Source organism: Rhinoraja longicauda, chromosome 6 (assembly GCF_053455715.1).
Source record: "Rhinoraja longicauda isolate Sanriku21f chromosome 6, sRhiLon1.1, whole genome shotgun sequence".
Lineage (NCBI taxonomy): Eukaryota > Metazoa > Chordata > Chondrichthyes > Rajiformes > Arhynchobatidae > Rhinoraja > Rhinoraja longicauda.
The window spans coordinates 80,488,429-80,512,306 of NC_135958.1; the positions used below are offsets into that span (position 1 = coordinate 80,488,429).

General features: G+C 48.1%; 2 protein-coding genes across 3 annotated transcripts in view; one reads left to right on the forward strand and one right to left on the reverse strand.

Moving 5' to 3' along the window:
• The window catches only part of crlf3 (cytokine receptor-like factor 3), a 40,895-nt gene extending 18,906 nt beyond the window's left edge, over window positions 1-21,989 (forward strand). Inside the window, exons 2-10 of one of the 2 annotated variants that reach the window (XR_013547418.1) lie at window positions 241-375; window positions 6,899-7,106; window positions 7,803-7,884; window positions 9,944-10,121; window positions 14,077-14,299; window positions 15,723-15,855; window positions 16,826-16,938; window positions 18,623-20,557; window positions 20,637-21,989. Coding sequence is in view for 1 of the 2 variants with exons in the window: in XM_078401471.1 (XP_078257597.1) it covers window positions 253-375; window positions 6,899-7,106; window positions 7,803-7,884; window positions 9,944-10,121; window positions 14,077-14,299; window positions 15,723-15,855; window positions 16,826-16,938; window positions 18,623-18,876 (1,314 nt within the window). In the remaining variant the exon portion in view is untranslated. Of the gene's footprint in view, window positions 1-240; window positions 376-6,898; window positions 7,107-7,802; window positions 7,885-9,943; window positions 10,122-14,076; window positions 14,300-15,722; window positions 15,856-16,825; window positions 16,939-18,622 lie in introns of both variants that reach the window. The other variant, XM_078401471.1, reaches the window with a different exon arrangement.
• The window catches only part of LOC144594659 (polycomb protein Suz12-like), a 61,787-nt gene continuing 54,920 nt past the window's right edge, over window positions 17,012-23,878 (reverse strand). The window contains exon 17 of the mRNA XM_078401469.1: window positions 17,012-17,403. Coding sequence (XP_078257595.1) covers window positions 17,284-17,403 — 120 coding nt within the window. The 3' untranslated portion in view covers window positions 17,012-17,283. The remainder of the gene's footprint in view (window positions 17,404-23,878) is intronic.

Genomic DNA, 23,878 nt, shown 5'->3' on the forward strand with positions numbered 1-23,878 from the left:
TGTGTAGATCAATTTAAAATATAATTATGTATTTACACATCTCCGAGATCTTGGGTTTCCTCCCACACAGGTTTGTAGATTAGTTGGCTTGGTAAATGTAAACATTGTCCCTAGTGGGTATAGGATAGTGTTAATGTGCGGGGATCGCTGGTCGGCACGGACCCAGTGGGTCGAAGAGCCTGTTTCCACGCTATGTCACTAAACTAATCTCCCTTGCTTTTGTTTTGCTGTTGTGTGCAGGAGAAGAATACAATGATGGAAATTGAAATTCAGGCTGACCTACTCAAAGAGGCCACGGAGAGCATAGAGGCAGCAAAGAATTATAAAGATGAATTGGAACAACGACTACAGGGCCTGAACCAGGCGAGGAAGCAGGTCAGTTACTTATTTTGCACATGGGAACAAGAATGGCTTCAATCAGTGAAGAGGAACTCTCCATTAAACTTTGTGTCCTTTTGTGTATTAGCAAGCATCTGCAGTTCTTTCTTTCTACATCTTTCAATTAACTGCTCTGGGCATTCAATGCTACTTCACAGCCATTAAACCTTGAGTTTTTAGTTTATTGTCACGTGTACCGAGGTACAGTGAAAAACGTTTCACTGCACCTCCGTACATGTGACAATAAACTAAAACTGAACTAGACTTTATTTAGACTTCAGGGATACAATGTGGAAACAGGCCATTCAGCCCACCGAGTCTGTGTCGATTAGCGATCACCCCTTACACTAACACTATCCTACACACAAGGGACAATTTACAATTTTACCAAAGCCAATGAACCTACAAATCTGTCCATCTTTGGAGTATGGGAAGAAACTGGAGAAAACCTACGTGGTCACGGAGAACGTACAAACTCCGTACAGACAGTACCCGTAATCAGGATCGAACCCGGGTCCCTGTCGCTTTTGGGCAGCAACTATACCGCTATAACACCATGATGCCCTGAATCATGAGTGTCAACTGTCATACAGGAGTTATCTGCAACAATCCTCAACAAATAACCATGAGTGATTGGCCTTAACATAAAGTGCTGGAGTAATTCAGCTGGTCAGGCAGCATCTGTGGAGGGAATAGATAGACAAATGAAATAAATTAAGATCTTAAAAAGGTCTTTGACAAAATGCAGATTTACACCTAGCCTTGGAGACATACAGCAGGGAAACAGGCTCTTCAGCCCAACCTGCTCAGGCTGACATGTCTTAATTACTTGCTTTTGGCCCATTTCATTCTAAATAATAATATAATAATATATTCCTTTATTCGTCCCACACTGGGGAAATTTACAAACCTTTCCTATTCATGTGTCTGTCCAAATCTCTTTTAAATGTTGTGATATTACCTGCCTCAACTATCTCTGGAGAGAAGGAACGGGTGACGTTTTGGGTCAAGAACCTTCTTCAGACCCAAAACGTCACCTGTTCCTTGTCTCCAGAGATTCTGCCTGTCCTGCTGAGTTACTCCAGTATTTTGTGTCTATCTTCGGTTTAAACCAGCATCTGCAATTCCTTCCTACATACCTCCTCTGGCAGTTCGTTCCATCTACCTGCCACCCTTGGGTGGAAAAAGTTGTCTCTCTGGTTCCTTTTACATCTTTCCCCTCTCTTCTGAAAGGAGATGAGAGAAGAACTAATCCTAAGTCAGTTAGTCTTGAACTGATTTTAAGTTTTAGTTTTAAAAAATAAAAAAGTTTTAGATTAGTCTAAAAGCTATTCCAGGATTTTTTAGACTAGTTTTAGTCGTTTAAAAAAAGTAATTCGTTTTTTTTGCTACAGTTCAACTCTTGCATCATGCTGAGAAAACTTCAACAGGAGCTGGTCAGGAAGTTACAAGTTTCTCAATCAGCTGCAGATGGGTGGCATTTCATCCATTTGCAGCTTGAGCCTTAATACACATATACTGACTTTCTCTAATACATAATATGCCATTTCAGGCAAGTGAACCATCTTACCACAACCAGAGAGCAGTCCTGAACTACTATCTACCTCATTGGAGACCCTCAGACTATCTTTGCTCAGACATTACTGGCTTTACCTTGCACTAAACATTATTCACGTTATTCCCTTTATCATGTATCTGTGCACTGTAACTGGCTCGATTGTAATCATGTATTGTCTTTCCGCTAACTGGTTAGCACGCAACTAAAGCTTTTCACTGTACCTCAGTACATGTGATAATAAACTCAACTCAACTCATTTTGGTGTGGCTGGGGTTAAACGCCGACAAATGACTGAATACTATAGGTTGATAACAAATAATCGGGACTACAGTAAGATAACATTACAGTAGTAAGACACACAATGCTGGAAGAACTCAGCAGGTCAGGCAGCATGTGAGGAAGGAACAGTGGGTGACATTTCACGTTGGGACCTTTCTTTAGACTCCTTTGTTCTGACCAGAAGTATAGCCTATCCATTCCTTCCAAAGATGCTGCCTGACCTGCTGCGTTACTTCAGCGCCTCAGGTCCTTGTTTCTACCTAATGGTTCTGCACACTTAAAACATCTGCTGGGTTTTTTTACTTTGTGGAGTTGTTCCTTGATACCAATTCTGAGATAGAATTAAGTCGACGGGGACAGTAATTAATTGAACTGAATCAACAGCGTTTAAATCGCTGGTGAGGCTTATGCATTTATAACTTTGCTATCTGTAGCACTGGGAGCTCAGCATCATTTTGTTTCCATCTCACACACAAGTAATAAGGCTGACAGATAGTGAACACAACTCATACTGAAGCATGGGTTTCTGTTAATTTAAATTCCTTCCTGTTTTCTTCCCCGTTGCAGTCTGCAGAATAAATGCAGTCGAGATAACAATGCTTGAGGCTTCTGTGGCTCGTTGCATCACATCCTTTTACAAACGTGTTGATACATGCAAGAGCACACTGGCAATTCAGAGTATTTCTTCCTGGGCCCAGTTTGCTCGTGAATGTAAGCAGGTGTGATTACAGTGTGTTTCAGCAGTAGTGCTGGGGAGCTGTTTGAACACAACATGGAACGGAGTAGCACAGGAACAGGCCCTTCGGCCCACAATGTCTGTGCCGACCATGATGCCAACTTGATGCAGCGAATTGCCCAGACCATCACACAAACCAACCTCCCTTCTGTTGACTCCATTTATACCTCATGCTGCCTCGGCAAGGCCAGCAGCATAATCAAGGATGAGTCGCACCCTGGCCACTCCCTCTTCTCCCCTCTCCCATCGGGCAAAAGGTATAGAAGTGTAGAAACGCACGCCTCCAGATTCAGGGACAGTTTCTTCCCAGTTGTTATTAGGTAATGAATCACCCTACCACACCCAGAGAGCAGTCCTGAACTACTATCTATCTCTTTGATGACTCTCGCACTATCCTTGATCGGACTTTACCTTGCACTAAACGTCATTCCCTTATAATGTATCTATACACAGTAAATGCATTGATTGTAATCATGTATTGTCTTTCTGCTGACTGGTTAGCACGCAACAAAAGCCTTTCACTGTACCTCGGTACACGTGACAATAAACTAAACTGAACTGAACTCTCATCTCCCTGCACGTGATGCATATCCCTCCATTCCCTGCATATCCATGTGCCTATCCAGAAGTCTTTTAAATGCCACTATTGTATCTTCCTCCACCACCACTCCTGGCAGCACGTTCCAGGCCCCCACCACTCTCTGTTTAAAAATAATGAAGGCACGCAGAGAGTTGGTGAGGATTTTTGACCCAGAGGGCAGAATTGTAAGGAGATTTGAAATGAAGATGAAAGGTTTAAGATTGAAGTATTGCTTAATCAGGACCCAATGTAGCTGATGGGACATTTGTCAGTACCTTCCTCTAAGCATGTTACAATGAGATCACCCCTCATTCTCTGAATATCAAAGAGTATAGATAGTCATACAGGGTGGAAACAGGGTTCTCGGCCTAACTTGTCCACACTGACCAACACGTCCCATCTACACTAGTCCCATCTGCCTGCGTTTGGACCTCATCCCTCTAAACCTGTCCTATCCATGTACCTGTCTAACTGTTTCTCAAACATCGCGATAGTTTCTGTCTCAACTACCTCCTCTGGCAGCTCATTCCATACACACACCACCCTTTGTGTGAAAAAGTTACCCCCCTCAGGATCCTATTAAATATTTTCCCCTCACCTTAAACCTATGTCCTCTGGTTCTTGATTCCCTTACTCTGGGCAAGGGACATGGTGCATCAATCCGATCTATTCCCCTCATGATTTTATACACCACGATAAGATCACCCCTCATCCTCCTGCGCTCCAAGGAATAGAGACCCAGCCTGCTCAACCTCTCCCTGTAGCTCACACACTTGAGGTCCCGGCAACATCCTCGCAAATCTTCTCTGCACCTTTTCCAACTTGACAACATCAAGCTACATTTTCATCAGCTGCACATGACAGGACAACCCTCACCCTGGGAACCAGCCCAGTGAAATCTCATTTGGACTGCCTCCAGTACCAGGATGTCTTTGAGACAAGGGTCAACACCCTGCACATTACTGCAAGTGTGGTTGTGCCAGCATCCAGTACGATTACAGTAATATATCCCTGACTTTGGTTGCACTACGGACTTTGTGTTTTCCCCCCACTAGTACTACAGTCATTCACGTGTTGAATTTTTGTTTGTATTTATCTGTGTGTATTACGTTTATAGTCCTGCTATGCTTCTTTAGTTTAGTTTAGAGATACAGGGTGGAAACAGGCCCTTCGGCCCACCGAGTCCACACTGATCAGCGATCCCCGCACATTATGTGCTATACACACACTGGGGGCAATTTTACATTTACAGGAACTCCTCAGCTTACGATGGGGTTCCGTTCCGAGAAACCCATCGGAAACCGAAAATAGTGTAACTCGAAATGCATTGAAATCGCGCGGTCACGTGGCCGGAAGCGAGCGGCGGGGGTCGCTGCGGTTTACACCATCGCAAAGTCGAACTATCGCAAGTCGAACCATCGTAACCTGAGGAACACCTGTATACCAACCCAATTAGCCTAGAAACCCGTACGTCTTTGGAGTTTGGGAGAAAACCAAAGATATCGGAGAAAACCCACGCAGGTCACAAGGAGAACGTACAAACTCCGTACAGACAAACACCTGTAGTCCGGATCGAACCCGGGTCTCTACTGCTGCATCACCGTGCCGCCCTAATGATATTTAAACCAAGAATGTAATCTAGAGGAACTGCAGATACTGGTTTACTAAAAAAGACACAGAGTGCTGGAGTAACTGAGCAGGTCAGGCAGCATCTCTGGAGAACATGGATAGGTGACGTTTCACAGAGTGCTGGAGTAACTCAGCGGGTCAGGCAGCATCTCTGGAGAACATGGATAGGTGACGTTTCACAGAGTGCTGGAGTAACTCAGCAGGTCAGGCAGCATCTCTGGGGTATATGGATAGGTGACGTTTCACAGAGTGTTGGAGTAAGTCAGCGGGTCAGGCAGCATCTGTGGAGAACATGGATGGGTGACGTTTCACAGAGTGCTGGAGTAACTCAGCGGGTCAGGCAGCATCTCTGGAGAACATGGATGGGTGACGTTTCGGGTCAGAGGCCTTTTTTCGGACTGAATTGTTGGGGGGGGGGGGGGGACTGGAAGAGAGGTGGGGGCAGGGAGTTGGTTAGTCACCAAGAATGGGAGAATTCATTGTTCATACCGATGGGATGTAAAGAGCCAAGCGGAATATAAGGCATAACCCGACGGTATGAACATTGAATTCTCTACTTTTAGGTAACCAACCTAATGCTTCCCCCACTCTCTCCTTTCTTCGCTGGCTATCGCGCACCCGTTCACACTAGTCCTATGTTATCACACTAGTTCTATGTTGTTGGGGGAAATCCAGAACCAGGGGTCACAGTTTAAGAATAAGGGGTAGGCCATTTAGGACTGAGATGAGGAAAAACTTTTTCACACAGAGAGTTGTGAATTTGTGGAATTCTGTGCCTCAGAAGGCAGTGGAAGCCAATTCACTGGATGCATTCAAAAGAGATTTAGATAGAGCTCTTAGGGCTAGCGGATATGGGGAGTAGGCAGGAATTGGGTACTGATTGTGGATGATCAGCCATGATCATTTTGAATGGCTCGAAGGGCCAAATGGCCTCCTCCTGCACCTATTGTCTATGTATCCCACTTTCACATCCACTCCCTACACACTAGGGTCAATTTACAGAGAACGCCACACGGTGGCGCAGCAGTAGAGTTAGGGCCGGTCTGCGTTTTTGACGCCAGAGACCCGGGTTTGAACCCGACTACGGGTGCTGTCTGTACAGAGTTGTTTGTACTTTCTGAGACCGTGTGGGTTTTCTCCGAGATCTTCGGTTTCCTCCCACACTCCAGTCGTGCAGGTTAATTAGCTTGTTAGAAATGTAAAATTGTCCCTAGTGTGTGTAGGATAGTGTTAGTGTGCGGGGATCGCTGGTCGGCGCGGACCCGGTGGACCGAAGGGCCTGTTTGCGCGCTGTATCTCTAAACTAAACTGAACGTGCAAACTCCACACAGGCAGCAGCCGAGGTCGGGATCGAACCCGGGACTCGGGCGCTGTGAGGCAGCTGCTCCATCTGCTGCACCACTGTGTCGCTCAAAGATGCTTTCCATTTCCGATGGTGGAGGACTGGTCTCCCTCTTTATAAGAAAATAACTGCAGATGCTGGTACAAATCGAAGGTATTTATTCACAAAATGCTGGAGTAACTCAGCAGGTCAGGCAGCATCTCGGGAGAGAAGGAATGGGTGACGTTTCGGGTCGAGACCCTTCTTCAGTCTGAAGAAGGGTCTCGACCCGAAACGTCACCCATTCCTTCTCTCCCGAGATGCTGCCTAACCTGCTGAGTTACTCCAGCATTTTGTGAATAAATACCTTCAAAAGGTCTCCCTCTTTACGTCGTCGTTTGTTCTTTCTCATCGCAGATCAATGGAAGTGCAGTGCAGACACGCAGTTCCCTGCAACACCACTTCAGGGAACTGAAAGAAACGGTGATCAAGCTGCTGGACGAGCGGTCAACCTCTCTGCTTCAGGAGGTGAACAAGGTGGAAGAGGAAAGCATCAGGCCGCTGGATGACTGTCAGAAGTTAATCGAGCAAGGGGTCAACACGGCAGAGGAGCTGCTGCAGGAAGGTGAGGCAGAGGTGGCGGGTCCCTCCTCATCCTGCAACCCGTCGCACAGCATAGCACCCTGGTATCTGAGGTTGAGGTTTATTATTGTCACGTGTACCGAGGTACGGTGCAGAGCTTCATTCTTGCATGATCACCAATCAGACATCTGGGTTATCAGTGTGGGGGAGGTTCATGAGCAACTGAAACCATTGGGCCGCATTACTGATGCTGCAGTAAATTCCCCACACTTGTCTGATTTCTTTGATAAGGGCTCTTTTTTGGAGTTCAAATGTTGCAGGTTTTGGTTTAGTTTAGTTTAGTTTAGAGATACAGAGTGGAAACAGGCCTTTCGGCCCACTGATTGCATGCCGACCAGCGATCCCCGCACACTAACACTAATCCTACACACTGGGGACAATTTTACAATTTTACCAAGTCGATTAACCTACAAACCCGCACGTCTTTGGAGCGTGGGAGGAAACCGGAACAACCGGAGAAAATCCACACAGGTCACGGGGAGAACGTACAAACTCCGTACAGACAGCACCCGTAGTCAGGATGGAACCTGGGTGTCTGGCGCTGTGAGGCAGCAGCTCTACCCGCTGCGCCGCCGTGCCGGCCTCATAACCGCGGGTTATGTCCGAGTTGGGGAATGGGAGGCAGTGTGCGATTGCTGGAAATGGGCAGTGACCGATGGTGTTTTGCATTGCCTTGCAGGAGAGATCGCCATTCTCTGTGGCACAGCAGAGGAGAAACTCGGAAACTTCACCAAGAAAGCCCTGCAAATCCACCTCGACAGGTATCCTCTCCCCTCATTGAACTTCAAGTTCCTCACATGACGAGACCAAGTGTTGATCAGGAGACTGTTGCATCAAACACCTGCACTCGGTCCGCCAAGGCCTGCTGAATCACCCAATCGCCAACCATTTTAACTCCCCATCCCATTCCCAAACTGACCTCTCTGTCCTGGGCCTCCTCCATTGCCATTGTGCGGCCACACACACACACACACACTGGAGGAACAACACTTCACATTTTGCTTGGAAAGCTTACAACCCAACGGTATGAACATGGAATTCTTCAACTTTACTTAACACCCTCCCCTTTCCCCCCTGCCCTTCTTGGCATCCATTTCTTCCACTATCCCCCCCCCCCCACGTCCCCGAACACCAGCTCTCCGACTAGTCTGACTGTCCTCGATTACATTTTATCTCTGTTTGCTTTGTTGTTACCTTCTCCTAGCTAACAATGATCTATTCTACATTTTCCTTGATCTCCACCCCCTTTGTCTTGTTTTCACACCTGATTTTCCTTATCTCTGTATCTCCCTCTCCCCTGGTTCAGTCGGAAGAAGCGTCACCACCCGAAATGTCACCCATTCCTTCCATCCAGAAATGCTGCCTGACCCGCTGAGTTACTCCAGCATTTTGTGTCTACCTTTGATTTTAACCGGCATCTGCAGTTTTTTTCCTACACCTATCACTTGCCAGGCTTTATCCTGCCCCCACCTCTTTTCCAGCTTTTATCCCACCCCCTCCCACTTCAGTCTGAAGAAGGGTCCCGACCTGAAACGTCACCTATCCATACCCACCAAACATGCTGTGGAATCCACTGAGTTACTCCAGCACTTTGTGCTCTATTGAAGATTTGAGCACCTGCAGTTCCTTGTGTCTCTCTCATTCTTATATTTAGTCTTTGACACGAACGTTAGCTGTGTGACCCAGGCAGACATTCCACCATTGTTTTGCAGGACTGTCATAGATTCACGAAACCAAGGTCCCTTCTCCCCAGCGAAACCAGCAACATTAAAAAACTCATCGGATTATTTATTTTATTGTAGTCTGACCTTCAGAAGCAGTTTCAATGGTTGGCGGTGGAGGATTGTGGAATTGAATCCAACATGTTTTGTAGAAGTTTGCTGTCTATGGGAAGGGTCATTACCAGAAGTGTCTGGTGCAACATAAAAACACTCAGTACATCAGTGTTAGTTTAATTTAGTTTTAGGAAGGAACTGCTGATTATGGTTTAAACCGAAGATAGACACAAAATGTTGGACTAACTCAGCGAGACAGGCAGCATCTCTGGAGAGAAGGAATCTCTGGAGAGAAGGAATGGGTGACGTTTCGGGTCAGGAGATGCTGCCTAGTCCCACTATATGCGCACACATACACATATATATGTTCAGTCTGAAGAAGGGCACCCATTCCTTCTCTTCAGAGATGCTGCCTGGCCCGCTGAGTTACTCCAGCCTTTTGTGTCTATCTGTAGTTTTAGTTTAGTTTAGAGATACAGCGTGGAAACAGGCCCTTCGGTACACCGAGTCTGCGCCAACCAGTGATCCCCACACACTTACACTATCCTACACACACTAGGGATAATTTACAATGATACCAAACCAATTAACCTATAAACCTGCCCGTCTTTGGGGTGTGGGAGGAAACTGGAGATCCTAGAGAAAATCAACGCAGGTAATAGAAACAAAGAAAAAAGGTGCAGGAGTATGCCATTCGGGGCTTCGAGCCAGCACCACCATTCAATATGATCATGGCTGATCATCAAAATCAGTACCCCGTTCCTGCTTTCTCCCCTTATCCCTTGATTCCATTAGCCCTAAGAGCTAAATCTAACTCTCTCTTGAAAACATCCAGTGAATTGACCTCCACTGCCTTCGGTAGCAGAGAATTCCACAGATTGGGGAGAATTTACAAACTCCATACAGACAGCACACATAGTCAGGATGGAACCCAGGTCTCTGGCGCTGTGAGGCAGCAACTCTACCGCTCCGCCCAACCGTGTTGCCTTTACCCAATTCCTGCAGTGCGTTTTACTGAAATGCCCTCTTTCCCTGCTTCAACCAGTTTGCCTGAAGTCCCTTCGCTGGTGGAGGTGGCCTGTCTATCGGCCCAGCTGGACAAAAGTTTCCTTGGTTTTGTGAAGGAGCGGATCTCCACGCACGGAGCCATCGCTTCGCGGCCTCCGGTCCAGATCGAGGAGCTGACCGAGCGGCCCGGAGGGATCCTTGTGCGATGGTGCAAGGTGAGCTGAGCGCGAGCACGGAGCGCAATGAGGCTCCCAGCGCAGCGGGTAGAGCAGCTGCCTCGCAGCGCAGCGGGTAGAGCAGCTGCCTCGTAGTGCCACAGACCCGCCTTCCATCCTGACCAAGGGTGCTGTCTGTATGGAGCTAACACCTTCTCCCTGTGACCTGTGTGAGTTTCCTCCCACACTACAAAGAGGCACAGGTTTGTAGGCTGACCTAAACCTGTTTGTGGGCCTGTACTCGCTGGAGTTTAGAAGAATCAGGCGGGGACCTCATTGAACTGTACAGAATAGTGAGCGGCCTGGATAGAGTGGATGTGGAGAGGATGTTTCCACTAGTGGGAGAGTCTAGGACCAGAGGGCACAGCCTCAGAATTAAAGGAGGTTCTTTTCGGAAGGAGAGGAGAAGGAATTTCTTTAGTCAGGTTGGTGAATCTGGGATTTTTTGCCACAGACAGCTGCGGAGGCCAAGTTAGTGGATATATTTAAGGCAGAGAGAGATAGATTCTTGATTAGTCCGGGTGTCAGAGGTTCTGGGGAGAAGGCAGGAGAATGGGGTTAGGAGGGAGAGATAGATCAACTATGATTGAATGGCAGAGTAGACTTGTTGGGCCGAATGGCCTAATTCTGCTCCTATCACTTATGATCTTATGATCTAATTGGCTTGGTATAAATGTAAATTGTCCCTGGCGCGTGTAGGGCAGTGTTAGTGTGCAGGGATCGCTAGTCAGCATGGACTCAGTGGGCCAAATGGATGTAAATTGTCCCTGGTGTGTGTTGGATAGTGTTAGTGTGAGGGGATCGCTAGTCAGCATGGACTCAGTGGGCCAAATGGATGTAAATTGTCCCTGGTGTGTGTTGGATAGTGTTAGTGTGAGGGGATCGCTAGTCAGCATGGACTCAGTGGGCCAAATGGATGTAAATTGTCCCTGGTGTGTGTTGGATAGTGTTAGTGTGCGGGGATCGCGGGTTGACAGGGACTTGCTGAGTTACTCCAGCTTTTTGTGCCTATCTTGCGTTTGTCTCAGTGTTGTTTGAGCAGCTATGTGAGCAGCCACCAGGGGGAGCAGTGTGGCTACCCTGGTTGCAGTCTGGCAGATGAACATGTAACGCCAGCTAATCAGTCAGCTAGTGGTTTGATGTAGGAAGGAACTGCAGATGCTGGTTTAAACTGAAGATAGACACAAAATGCTGGGGTAACTCATCGGGACAGGCAGCAGCATCTCTGGATAGGTAATGGGTGACGTTTCGGGTCGAGACCCTTCTTCAGTCTTGAGAAGGGTCTTGACCCGAAACATCACCTATTCCTTCTCTCCAGAGATACTGCCTGACTCGCTGAGTTACTCCAACATTTTGTGTCTGCCATCTGAGAGGCTGTTCTCGTCCATGTTTGCATTAAGGTTAGTGTACATGTACAGCAAGCTGTGGTACAGGAGATTGCAGATGTTGGAATCTTGCACAGAGCACAAAATGCTGGAGGAACTCAACGGGTTAATTTACATTTAATATTTGTTTTACTTAGATTGCTAGCTGTCCTAGGAGCTTTGTCATTAGTTTATTGTCACGTGTACCGAGGTACAGTGAAAAGCTTTTGTTGCATACTAACCAGTCTGCGGAAAGACTATACAGAATATACATGATTATAATCGAGCCATCCAGTGTACAAATACGATAAAGGAAAAATTGGAATAACATTTATTGCAAGATAAAGCCAGTAACGTCCGATCAAAGAGAGTCAGAGAATCTCCAATGAGGTGGATGGTAGTTCAGGGCTGCTTTCTAGTTGGTGCTATGATGGTTCAGTTGCCTGATAACAGCTGGGAAGAGACTTTCCCTGAATCTGGAAGTGTGCGTTTTCACACTTCTGTATCTTTTGCCCAATGGGAGAAGTGAGAGTGACCGGGGTGCGACTTTAGAGATACTGGAGGGGTAATAATGAGTGGGGCAGAGGTGTATTGTTGTATCATTATTATAGACAATAGGTGCAGGAGTAGGCCATTCGAGCCAGCACCGCCATTCAATGTGATCATGGCTGATCATTCTCAATCAGTACATTATATGACCTCTGTTGGTCTAGCGTTCACGGTGGTGCAGCGGTATAGTTGCTGCCTTACAGTGAATGCAGCGCCGGAGACCCGGGTTCCATCCCGACAACGGGTGCTGTCTGTACAGAGTTTGTACGTTCTCCCCGTGACCTGCGTGGGTTTTCTCCCAGATCTTCGGTTTCCTCCCACACTCCAAAGACGTGTGGATTTGTAGGTTGATTGGCTTGGTAAATGTAAAGATTGTCCCTAGTGTGTGTAGGATAGTGTTAGTGTGCGGGGATCGCTGGTCGGTGCGGACCCGGTGGGTCGAAAGGGCCTGTTTCCGCGCTGTATCTCTAAACTGAACTAAAATGGATAATCGGGCAAGGCTCTGGAACCAAGGGTGCCGGAAAATCGGTGGTGGAGCTGTACTTGTGACAATAATCAATGTAAACCTAACCTTGGATTGTACAAGGGTGTCACACACACGGGGAGAGACGGTACAAGGGTGCCCCACACACGGGGAGAGACGGTACATGGGTGTCACACACGGGGGGAGAGACGGTACAAGGGTGCCACACACACGGGGAGAGACGGTACAAGGGTGCCACACACACGGGGAGAGACGGTACATGGGTGTCACACACGGGGGGAGAGACGGTACATGGGTGTCACACACACGGGGAGAGACGGTACATGGGTGCCACACACACGGGGAGAGAGACGGTACAAGGGTGCCCCACACGGGGAGAGACGGTACATGGGTGTCACACACGGGGGGAGAGATGGTACAAGGGTGCCACAGACACGGGGAGAGACGGTACAAGGGTGTCACACACGGGGGGAGAGACGGTACAAGGGTGTCACACACACGGGGGGAGAGACGGTACAAGGGTGCCACACACACGGGGGGAGAGACGGTACATGGGTGTCACACACGGGGGGAGAGATGGTACAAGGGTGTCACACACGGGGGGAGAGACGGTACAAGGGTGTCACACACGGGGGGAGAGATGGTACATGGGTGTCACACACGGGGGGAGAGACGGTACAAGGGTGTCACACACACGGGGAGAGACGGTACATGGGTGTCACACACGGGGGGAGAGACGGTACAAGGGTGTCACACACGGGGGGAGAGATGGTACAAGGGTGCCACACACACGGGGAGAGACGGTACAAGGGTGCCCCACACACACGGGGGGAGAGATGGTACAAGGGTGCCACACACACGGGGAGAGACGGTACAAGGGTGTCACACACGGGGGGAGAGATGGTACAAGGGTGCCACACACACGGGGAGAGACGGTACAAGGGTGCCCCACACACACGGGGAGAGACGGTACAAGGGTGCCACACACACGGGGAGAGACGGTACAAGGGTGCCCCACACACGGGGAGAGACGGTACAAGGGTGCCCCACACACGGGGGGAGAGACGGTACAAGGGTGCCCCACACACGGGGGGAGAGATGGTACAAGGGTGCCCCACACACGGGGAGAGACGGTACAAGGGTGCCCCACACACGGGGAGAGATGGTACAAGGGTGCCCCACACACGGGGAGAGACGGTACAAGGGTGCCCCACACACGGGGAGAGACGGTACAAGGGTGCCCCACACACGGGGGGAGAGATGGTACAAGGGTGCCCCACACACACGGGGAGAGAGACGGTACAAGGGTGCCCCACACACACGGGGAGAGACGGTACAAGGGTGCCCCACACACGGGGGGAGAGATGGTACAAGGGTGCCACACACACGGGGAGAGACGGTACAAGGGTGCCCCACACACGGGGGGAGACGGTACAAGGGTGCCACACACACGGGGAGAGAGAGAGACGGTACAAGGGTGTCACACACACACGGGGAGAGACGGTTCCCAGTGTCCGTCCCCTGACTTGTGACTGCAGGGTTTGTGCTTTGTTGGCAGGATGACGATGACTTTGTGCCTCAGGAGTATCGCCTGCAGTTCTGCAAGGACAGCGGCGGACATTACGAGGATGCCTACGCCGGAGCCGACGTCGAGTTTGTCGTGCTACACCTCGACCCCAACATCTGCTACACCTTCCGCGTGTGTGCCCGTGGCGAGGGCCGCAGGGAGTGGAGCCCCTGGAGTGTCCCGCAGGCCGCCCTCACCACACTGAGTGCACACGGTCAGTCAGAGCCCCCACGCACCTCTCCCCACCTCCCCCCCCCCCCTTCCCTCCCACACTGCTGCAGGTGGGTCAGGGGCTCAGACGCCCCCTGGGCAGGGCAACGGGACCCCGCTAACTCCCCTCTCCCCCCTCCACCCTCCCACACTGGGAGCCAGGGGCTCCGACGCCCCCTGGGCAGGGCAACGGGACCCCGCTAACTCCCCTCTCCCCCTTCCACCCTCCCACACTGGGGGCCAGGGGCTCCGACGCCCCCTGGGCAGGGCAACGGGACCCCGCTAACTCCCCTCTCCCCCTTCCACCCTCCCACACTGGGAGCCAGGGGCTCCGACGCCCCCTGGGCAGGGCAAGGGGACCCCACTAACTCCCCTCTCCTCTCCCCTGGGACCTCACACTACCTGGGAACTTCCCCTCTCTCCTCACGACTCCCCTCGAACATCCCCATTCCCCTCCCCTCTCCCTTGGGACCTCACATCTGGGACACTCTCCCCTCTCCCGAGAGGAGCTGTGGGTTATTGTGCAAGAGGAGCCCCTTCTCTCTGTGAGGGGCTGTGGCTCTCTCTCTCAGCTGCTGAAATATTTGTCCCCATCCCCTTCCACCTTTAGTCCTTCCTCTGGCTTTACTCTTCAATCTTCCTTAACCTCACAGCCTTTGGTCTTTTCATATCTATACTTTGTCCACCCATCCAACTCCCCCCCCGCCCCCTTTTACCTGTATCCATCTATCGGTTGTGTAGGAAGGAATTGCAGATGCTGGTTTAAACTGAAGACAGACACAAAAAGATGGAGTAACTCAGCGGGTCAGGCAGCATCTCTGGAGAACAGGGATAGGTGACGTTTCTGGTCGAGAGAGACCCTTCTTCAAACAGTCTGAATGGTCTCGACACATTCCTTTTCTCCAGCGATGCTGCCTGACCCGCTGAATCACTCCAGCTTTATGTGTCTACCTTCCATCTATTAATTGCCAGGCTTTGCCCGGCCTCTTATCTCTTAACTGTGGATGAGAAAGTGAGATAACATAGAACTAGCATTATCGTGGACTCGGTGGGCCCAAGGGCCTGCTTCCGTGCCGTATCTTTTCATTTGCAGCACGGTGGCGCAGCGGTAGAGTTGCTGCCTTGCAGCGCCGGAGACCCGGGTTCGATCCCGGCCACGGTGCTGTCTGTACGGAGTTTGTACGTTCTCCCCATGACCTGCGTGGGTTTTCTCCGAGATCTTCGGTTTCCTCCCACACTAAAAAGACGTTCAGGTTTGTAGGTTAATTGGCTTGGTAAATGTTTAAAAAAATGTCCCTAGTGTGTGTAGGATAGTGTTAGTGTGCGGGGATCGCTGGTTGGTGTGGACCTGGTGGGCTGAAGGGCCTGTTTCCGCGCTTTATCTCTAAACTAAACTAAATTCTATTCAACATGAACCTTCCACACAGAGTGGATCACGGGCTGTGAAGGGTTCAGCCTCAGCAGTCGCAGGGACATGGCACTCAGGAACAACTCGCCCACCTGTGGTGTGCTGTACTCCAAGGAACCCACCTACCACAGTGGACAAACCCTGACCTTTCGGTAAGTTATGTAGGAAAGAACTGCAGATGCTCGTTTACATCGAAGGTAGACACAAAATGCTGGAGTAACTCAGCAGGACAGGCAGCATCTCTGGAGAGAAGGAATGGGTGACGTTTCGGTGACCAAGAAACGTCACCCATTCCTTCTCTCCAGAGATGCTGCCTGTCCCACTGAGTTACTCCAGCATTTTGTATCTACCTTTTGGTAAGTTAGTTGGCTACTGCCTTGTTTATCACTGCGTTTATAAGTGAGTTAGACCATTCAATCATCTAACCTATCTCTCCCTCCTAACTCCATTCTCCTGCCTTCTCCCCATAACCCCTGCCACCCGCACTAATCAAGAATCTATCTATCTCTGCCTTAAAAATACCCACTGACTTGGCCTCCACAGCCGTCTGTGCCGATGAATTCCACAGATTCACCACCCTCTGCCTGAAGAAATTCCTGGAGGGTACAGAATGTTGCAACATTGCCCGAGCTCTCGAGTGGAACATCAAGAGTAGATCATAAGTGATAGGAGCAGAATTAGGCCATTCGGCCCATCAAGTCTACTCCACCATTCAATTGTGGCCGATCTATCTCTCCCTCCCAACCCCATTCTCCTGCCTTCTCCCCATAACCTCTGACATCCGTACTATCTCTACCTTAAACATATCCACTGACGGCCTCCACAGCCGCCCTTTGGCAAATAATTCCACAGATTCACCACCCTCTGACTGCAGAAATCCCTGAAAGAATGTCCTTAATTCAGACCTCTAATGCTACATTCTCCCACGAGTGGAAACATCTTCTCCACATCCACTCTATCCAAGCCTTTCACTATACTGTACGTTTCAGTGCGGTCCCCCTCAAAGTAAACCTTTCCAAGACTGAAAGTGGTGGATGGTGCGATGGTTTCGTTGTTTAAACTGCCGATTCTTTGAGCATTGAATGTTTTCACGAGCCGGGCTTTGGTTTTGTGCGTTGCCAGGATGGAGGCCGCGGGAATGCCGGACAAACGCGACAGTATCGGAGTGTGCGTCGAGGCGCAGAACGGGTGGGACTCTCTGCAGAGGGACAAGGCCGTTTGTATCAGCCCCAACGGTAATGAAACTCTGTTGTAGTTCGTGACCTATTAACAGAATAGTCAGACAACCAAAATCGTTTAACCTCTTTATTCTACTCACCCAGGTGGGAGAGAGCCTAGATACCGGAGCGTTCAGAAACGCTCAGGCAGCCAGTGTAGCCTCTCTCTCCGAAAGTTTACATTTACACACCTTTTATACCCTAAATACATGTGCCAGTATTTTTCCATCGCTGCCTTATATGGCAAGTTTACAATGTCCTATAAATCTTTACGTGTCTTTCGGGACCTCCGTGTCCGTTGTGTCAGTCGTGACTTCTTCTTTCTTGGGAACAAAGGACAGTCCATATGGCAAGATGTTCTTCTTAACACTTCAAAGCTTTGAGGCCGGTTGCTGATATCAGAAGATGGATCAGCCATAAACCGCACTTCCATGCTGACAACAGGATGCCCCAGGAATAATCCCAGCTGGAGCTTTTACACTCCTGCAATAAAACCCACATAGCTGCATTCGTAATGTTAGCCCTTACGACTAGACGCTGCCGCGGCCGGTGGGAGTGGATTGCAAGAATCACCCTTCTGGGTTTCTATACCTTGTGAATCTGTGGGCAGTTTTGCAATGCAAGAACGTTTAGCTATCCACAATCCAAAACTCAGTCGTGGTAATAACTAAAACAAAGACATACAGTACTGAATAGGTGATGTTTTGGCCAACAGCACAGAGGACTGTGTAGGAAGGAACTGCAGGTGCTAGTTTATACCAAAGATGGAGGCACAGCAGATCAGGTGTAACCCAGCAGATCAGGCAGCGTCTTTGGAGAATAGGAATAGGTGACGTTTCGGGTCGGAAGAAGGGATGTGCAATCTGAAGCAGGGATCTGACTGGAAAATTCACCTATTCCTTTTCTCCAGAGATGCTGACAGACCCGCCCGCGGAGTTACTCCGGCACTTTGTGTCCATCTAAACAAAAACAAAAATACTATTGGGCATAGCTTTAAAGTGAGAGGGGGAAATTTTAAACTGTGGTGGGTGCCCGGAACCTGCTGCCAGGGTGAGTGGAGGAGGCAGGTACAATACTGATGTTTAAATGGAGGCATCTGGATCGCATGTGGGCAGAAGGGATTAGTTTAACTTGGTATTTATTCACAAAATGCTGGAGTAACTCCAGCATTAATTAAGCATTAGTTTAACTTGGTATCATGTTCGACACAGGCATGTGCTGAAGAACCCATTTCTGTGCTAGAAACACAGAAAATAGTTGCAGGAGGCCATTTGGCCCTTCGAGCCAGCACCGCCATTCATTGTGATCCTCGCTGATCATCCACAATCAGTACCCCGTGCCTGCATTCTCCCCATATCCCTAGAGCTCTATCTAACTCTCTTTGAAATTCATCCAGTGAATTGGCCTCCACTGCCTTCTGTGGCAGAGAATTCCACAGATCCACAACTCTCTGGGTGCTGCACTGATCTGTGTTCTAACTCACTCCATAACCACAAAGCAGTGACTCCTTGTTGATGGAGAAATTTTGAGGTTACAGCACAGTAATATCCAAGTGCCGACTATATTTCAGCTATAGTTAACTCATGACAGGCACAAAATGCTGGAGTAACTCAGCAGGACAGGCAGCATCTTTGGATAGAAGGAATGGGTGATGTTTTGGGTCGAGACCCTTCTTGGGTTAACTCATTTTGTTCTCTTTCAGGGGCCGTGTTTGTAAATGGCAAAGAAATGACCAACCAACTACCTTGCGTTTCGACTGGTTCCTCTGTCACCTTTGACATGGGAGTGGTTAACTTTGGCTCAACCTTCAATGATGCCTCTTGTTTCAAACTTCGAGTGATCATAAGCTCAGGGAATCGGGAGGTGGTGTTTGACTGGCTGCTCGACCAGCCCTGCGAAGCTCTGTACTTTGGGTGCTCCTTCGTCTACCCTGGTTGGAAAGTGCTGGTTTTTTAAGACTCCGGCGGGGGCAACTCCTCACGTTTACGCACCCGTCAGCACCTGGGGCTGGATACTCAACCAGTGCAAGAACTCGGAGTCTCTCAGCAAAGAACAGTCCTCCTATTCTAGCAGTGACCCCCAGTTGGAAAAGCCTTGAGCTATTGAATGTGTTCATTTTGTGGGACGAAGGGAAAGAAGCAATTTTTACATCTTTCCAAGCTTTTTTAGAACAAAAAAAAAATATATATAGTAAGCTAAGTGAAAGTGCCTTAATTTTTATCGTGAAAAAGATAATGAAAGTGTTTTATATTTAAACAAGTTTTCCAGGTGGGTTCAGGACTACAGCATTGTATTCTGTCTGAAATGTGTGCTTATTCAGCAAAAATGAATTTTTGCAGTTTTTTAAAAAAAGTGTGTGGCTGTGGACTGTGGCAGAGTGATGTTTGTATTTTAGACATTATTAGCACCAGCCTGCACTGTTCTCTACATTTTCAATTAGCCAAGGATGATTTGAATCGAGAGAGACTTCAGTATCTGAATTGCTCCCTGGTCCTTCAGATTGATGTCTAGCATTTGACGCAATGGATTGTCAGTATATAGTCTACTGCCCAGCTAGAAACAGACTCAGTTAGATTCTTAACACGATCAGTACAAATGTGAACTGTTTTACAGCAACACCTACCAAGTTCATTGGTAACTTTTATATCTTTCTTAAAGCCTGATCCAATTCCTCAACCCTTCCCCATATGGTAAGTGCAATTTAAGAGTGTATTTTAAATATAAAAAATAGCATTTATTATTTTAAATGAACTAATTATCGTCCTAATATACGGTTACATTAAAGTAGCTGTCCTCAGTCACGAATGTCTCCCAAGTTTGTACAACCTCATCCATTCATTCCTTTGCTCTTCTGCTTCTGTGATGAGTTTTAAGGGTTGAAGATTTAGGGAATCCAGTTCTTTGTGCTGTTATCACTAGTGGATATGCTGACAAGTGGAACAGTATGTTGCTATGTAGTTTAATGTATCTACAAATTACTATTAACCCCACGTGTCATGAGGCAGTGAAGCGACTGAGATGCCCATGAAGACTGCATTTACATGGAAACGATGGTCACAGAGCAGGTCAGATCGTAAATGTTGCAGGAAAGAAGAATGCAGATGCTGGTTTAAATCGAATGGTAGACTCAAAATGGTGGAGTAACTCAGCGGGACAGGCAGCACCTCTGGAGAGAAGGAATAGGCGACGTTTCGGGACAAGTCCTGTCCCATCCATCCGCGCACATCAGTCGGAAGAAGGGTCTCGACCCGAAACGTCACCCATTCCTTCTCTTCAGAGATGCTGCCTGACCCGCTGAGTTACTCCAGCATTTTGTGTCTACCATCATAAATGTTGCAGCTTTGTACATTTCCAGGATAGTGGTACTGTAACATTTTAGAATGATGTGGCTTGTGTTCTCCAGAAGATATTCTGAGTGCAAACGGGTAAGGTGTGAAGTCTGAAGAAGGGTCTCGACCCGAAACGTCACCCATTCCTTCTTTCCTGAGATGCTGCCTGACCCGCTGAGTTACTCCAGCATTTTGTGATACATGCAAATGGGTAAGGAATCAGTGGCCCAGGAAAGGCAATACTGTACATAGTTCCAGAGATTGTCAACAGCGGCTGCATCGAAAGATGCCCGACACAAAATGCTGGAGTAACTCAGCAGGTCAGGCAGCATCCCTGGAGAACATCACCTATCCACATTCTATTGAGGTGCTGCCTGACCTGCTGAGTTACTCCAGCACTTGTCTTTTTCCCCCTCTTTTAAACCAGCACCTGCATTTCTTTGTCTCCATCACACTAGAAATGAATGGGCTGCTGCACGAACAAATCATTTTCTTATACTTTTTACTGTGAAATTGTTTGCTCTTTGTATAATCTGGTCAGCCCTATTACAAAGGGAGTGGAATGGGACTGATAACAAGGCAGCACTGGCTCCAGTGTTTACATTCAGTCTCCATTTACATTATCAATAGCTGGGCCTTTTTATTCCGTGGACCCTGCCAGTGTAGAGTTACCATTGTTGTGCTGCAACTCTACTGCTTGGAGCTCGTACTTAATGTGATGAATTTCAATGCAATGTTCAATATATACATGGTTATAGTGCTGCTGACAAGAGCAGAAATGTTTGGACATTTTGGGTACTTCCCAAACCTAGAGACTCAATGAAAAGTGCCTTTATTTGTGGAATTAAACAGCCAGTGGTAGGACAATCACAATTTAAAAGTGTCTGCAAGTTATTTTTCCTGAGACGTGCATCTTCCAGTACTTACCCTGCCTGGAAAGTTTCACGACTGAACAGTTGTCTTCGGTCAAGGTTATTAAATTGGACCTCTAAACCTCATTTTAAAATACAGAGCGTGGTCAGGTGCTTAACGCGCCATTTATGCATCAGTTTTTTTGCCAGCGTAGTGTAGAGTACAGCAGTGCAGACAAAGATGGGCAAATGTACAAGTTGAGATAGTGTTGAAATTACTCCTGTTCTCAAGCACGTAAATCTTTTGGAGTCAGTGTAGATATTATAGGTGGAGACACACAAAGCTGGAGTAACGCAGCAGGTCAGGCAGCATCTCTGGAGAAAAGGAATAGGTGATGTTTTGGCTCGAGACCCATGTTTGGGTCTTGACTCGAAACTTCACCTAATCCTTTTCCACAGAGATGTTGCCTATCCTGCTGAGTTACTCCAGCTTTGTGTATCTATCTTCGGCGTAAACCAGCATCTGCAGTTCCTTCCTCCCTTCATAGATATTAATAGGTGGTCTTCAAAAGAATATCCTCCTCTAATCTCCCATGGAAAGAGCAAGAAGCACAGCCCTGTAGGAACAGTATGTTTGCTGTAAGGAGCTGAGATTCCAGTGGATGTCATACTCCACTTATGCATGAAAATTAACTATTTATTGAGCTTTTTTTTTTAGCAGCAGCGAGTTTCTTTTGTTACGACTTAACTTTGAAACCTTGCAAAGAATCTGAACTGTAGGTTGATCAGGGTCTCATTGTGCTACTTTTACCTCCGCAACGGACTGGCTACAAGGTTAAAGCTGAGCATGACTTAAGTGTATTGCAAAGAGCATTTTATAATAAAGTGAAATACAAAAAAACGAATCTTTTCTTTATCACTGATGCAGCTTGTGTAGCAAGAATGAAATTGCTGTTTCATTCTGCTCCGGAGCCCCTTACAAGTCTCGAGTGTATACGATGCATTCCTTACATCTAGTTACTGTTACACTGCCTGGCGGTCATAAAACCCAAGGAGGTTGCCAGGACAAGAGGGCCTGAGCAATAGGCAGAGGCTGGGACTCTATTCCTTGGACCGCAGGAGGATGAGGGACGATCTTAGAGGTGGATAAAATCACGAGGAATAGGTCAGGTAGATGCACTGAGTCTCTTGCCAAGAGTAGGTGAATCGAGGATCATAGGTTTAAGGTGAAAAGATTTAATAGGAATCTCAGGGGTAACCTTTTCACACAAAGGGCAGTGGGTGTATGGAACAAGCTGGCACTGGAGGTAGTTGAGGCTGGGACTATCCCACATTTAAGAAGCATAGTTAGACAGGTACATGGATAGGACAGGTTTGGAGGGCTATAGACCAAATCCTGCAGGTGGGTCTAGTGTAGCTGGGACATGTTGGGCAGTGTGAGAAAGTTGGACGGAAGGGCCTGTTTCCACACTATCTGTTCCTATGACTGAGGTATAAGAGTGACGAGTTAAACAATGATATTCTTGCTACCAAAATTTAGTTCAGTTTAGAGAAAGAGTGGAAACAGGTCTTTGGCTCACCGGGTCCGCACCGACCAGCGATCCCCGCACACTAGGGACAGCGTACAATTAGCCTATAAACCTGTACGTCTGGAGTGTGGGAGGAAACCGGAGCACCCGGGGAAAACCCCAACAAATCACGGGGAGAACGTACAAACTCCGTACAGACAGCACCCGTAGTCAGGATCGAACCCGGGTTTCTGACGCTGAAAGTCAGCAACTCTACCCCTTTAGACACCATCTTTACACAAACAGCATAGAAACAGGCTCTTTGATCTAAGAGTTTCAAGTTGCTGGATATAAATATAATCAATATGCCCTGGTCCAAAATGGAGCAGGTTTCTAAACGACACCCATTTTTACAGATGCACCACAGAAAGCATTCTATTGGGAAAGCATTCATAACCAAAGACCCCAAGAAACTGCATAATTGTGGACACAGCCCAGTCCATCACACAAGCCAGCCCTTTTCTGCCTCCTCCCCTCACCATCTACCCCTTCACACTACCCAGGGAAAGCAGCTAGTGTAGTCAAGGACCACTTGCACCCTGATCACTATGACTTCTCCCCTCCTCCATCAGCAAGAAGCTGGCAGGCACCTGATTTTAGAGGTTTCTTACTTGCTGTTATCAGACTATTGAATGAGACCACTTGTGCTCCCAATCTACCTCATTACAGGCCTAGCATTTTTTTTAAATGTGCACTCCCTCTACCTAGTATTCTGCAAGTTGTTTCTTTTCTCTTTCTGCAGAACCTATGCATGGTTTGATTGTACAGGGCGAGTCAGCACAGACTCGGTATATGATTTGATTTATTTAAAGGTACAGCGCAGAAACAGGCCCTTCGACCCACCGAGTCTGCAATGACCAGTGACACTAGCACTAGCACTATCCCACACCGTCAGGACAAGTCACAATTTTACCAAAGCCAATCAACCTACAAAACATGCACGTCTCGAGTGTTGGAGGAAACTGGAGCAGCTGGAGAAAACCCACACTGTCACAGAGAGAAGGCACAAACAGACCGCACCTGTAGTCAGGATCAAACGCCGGGTCTCTGGCGCTGTAAAGCTGCAGCTCTACCCGCTGCACCGCCCCTATGTGGCGCTGAAGGCCAGGACTCAAAACGTAACCTATCCATTCCCTCCACAGATGACCCGCTAATTACTGCAACACTGTGCTTTAGGAAAGAACGGGAAATTGGGAGTAAAGATGAATAA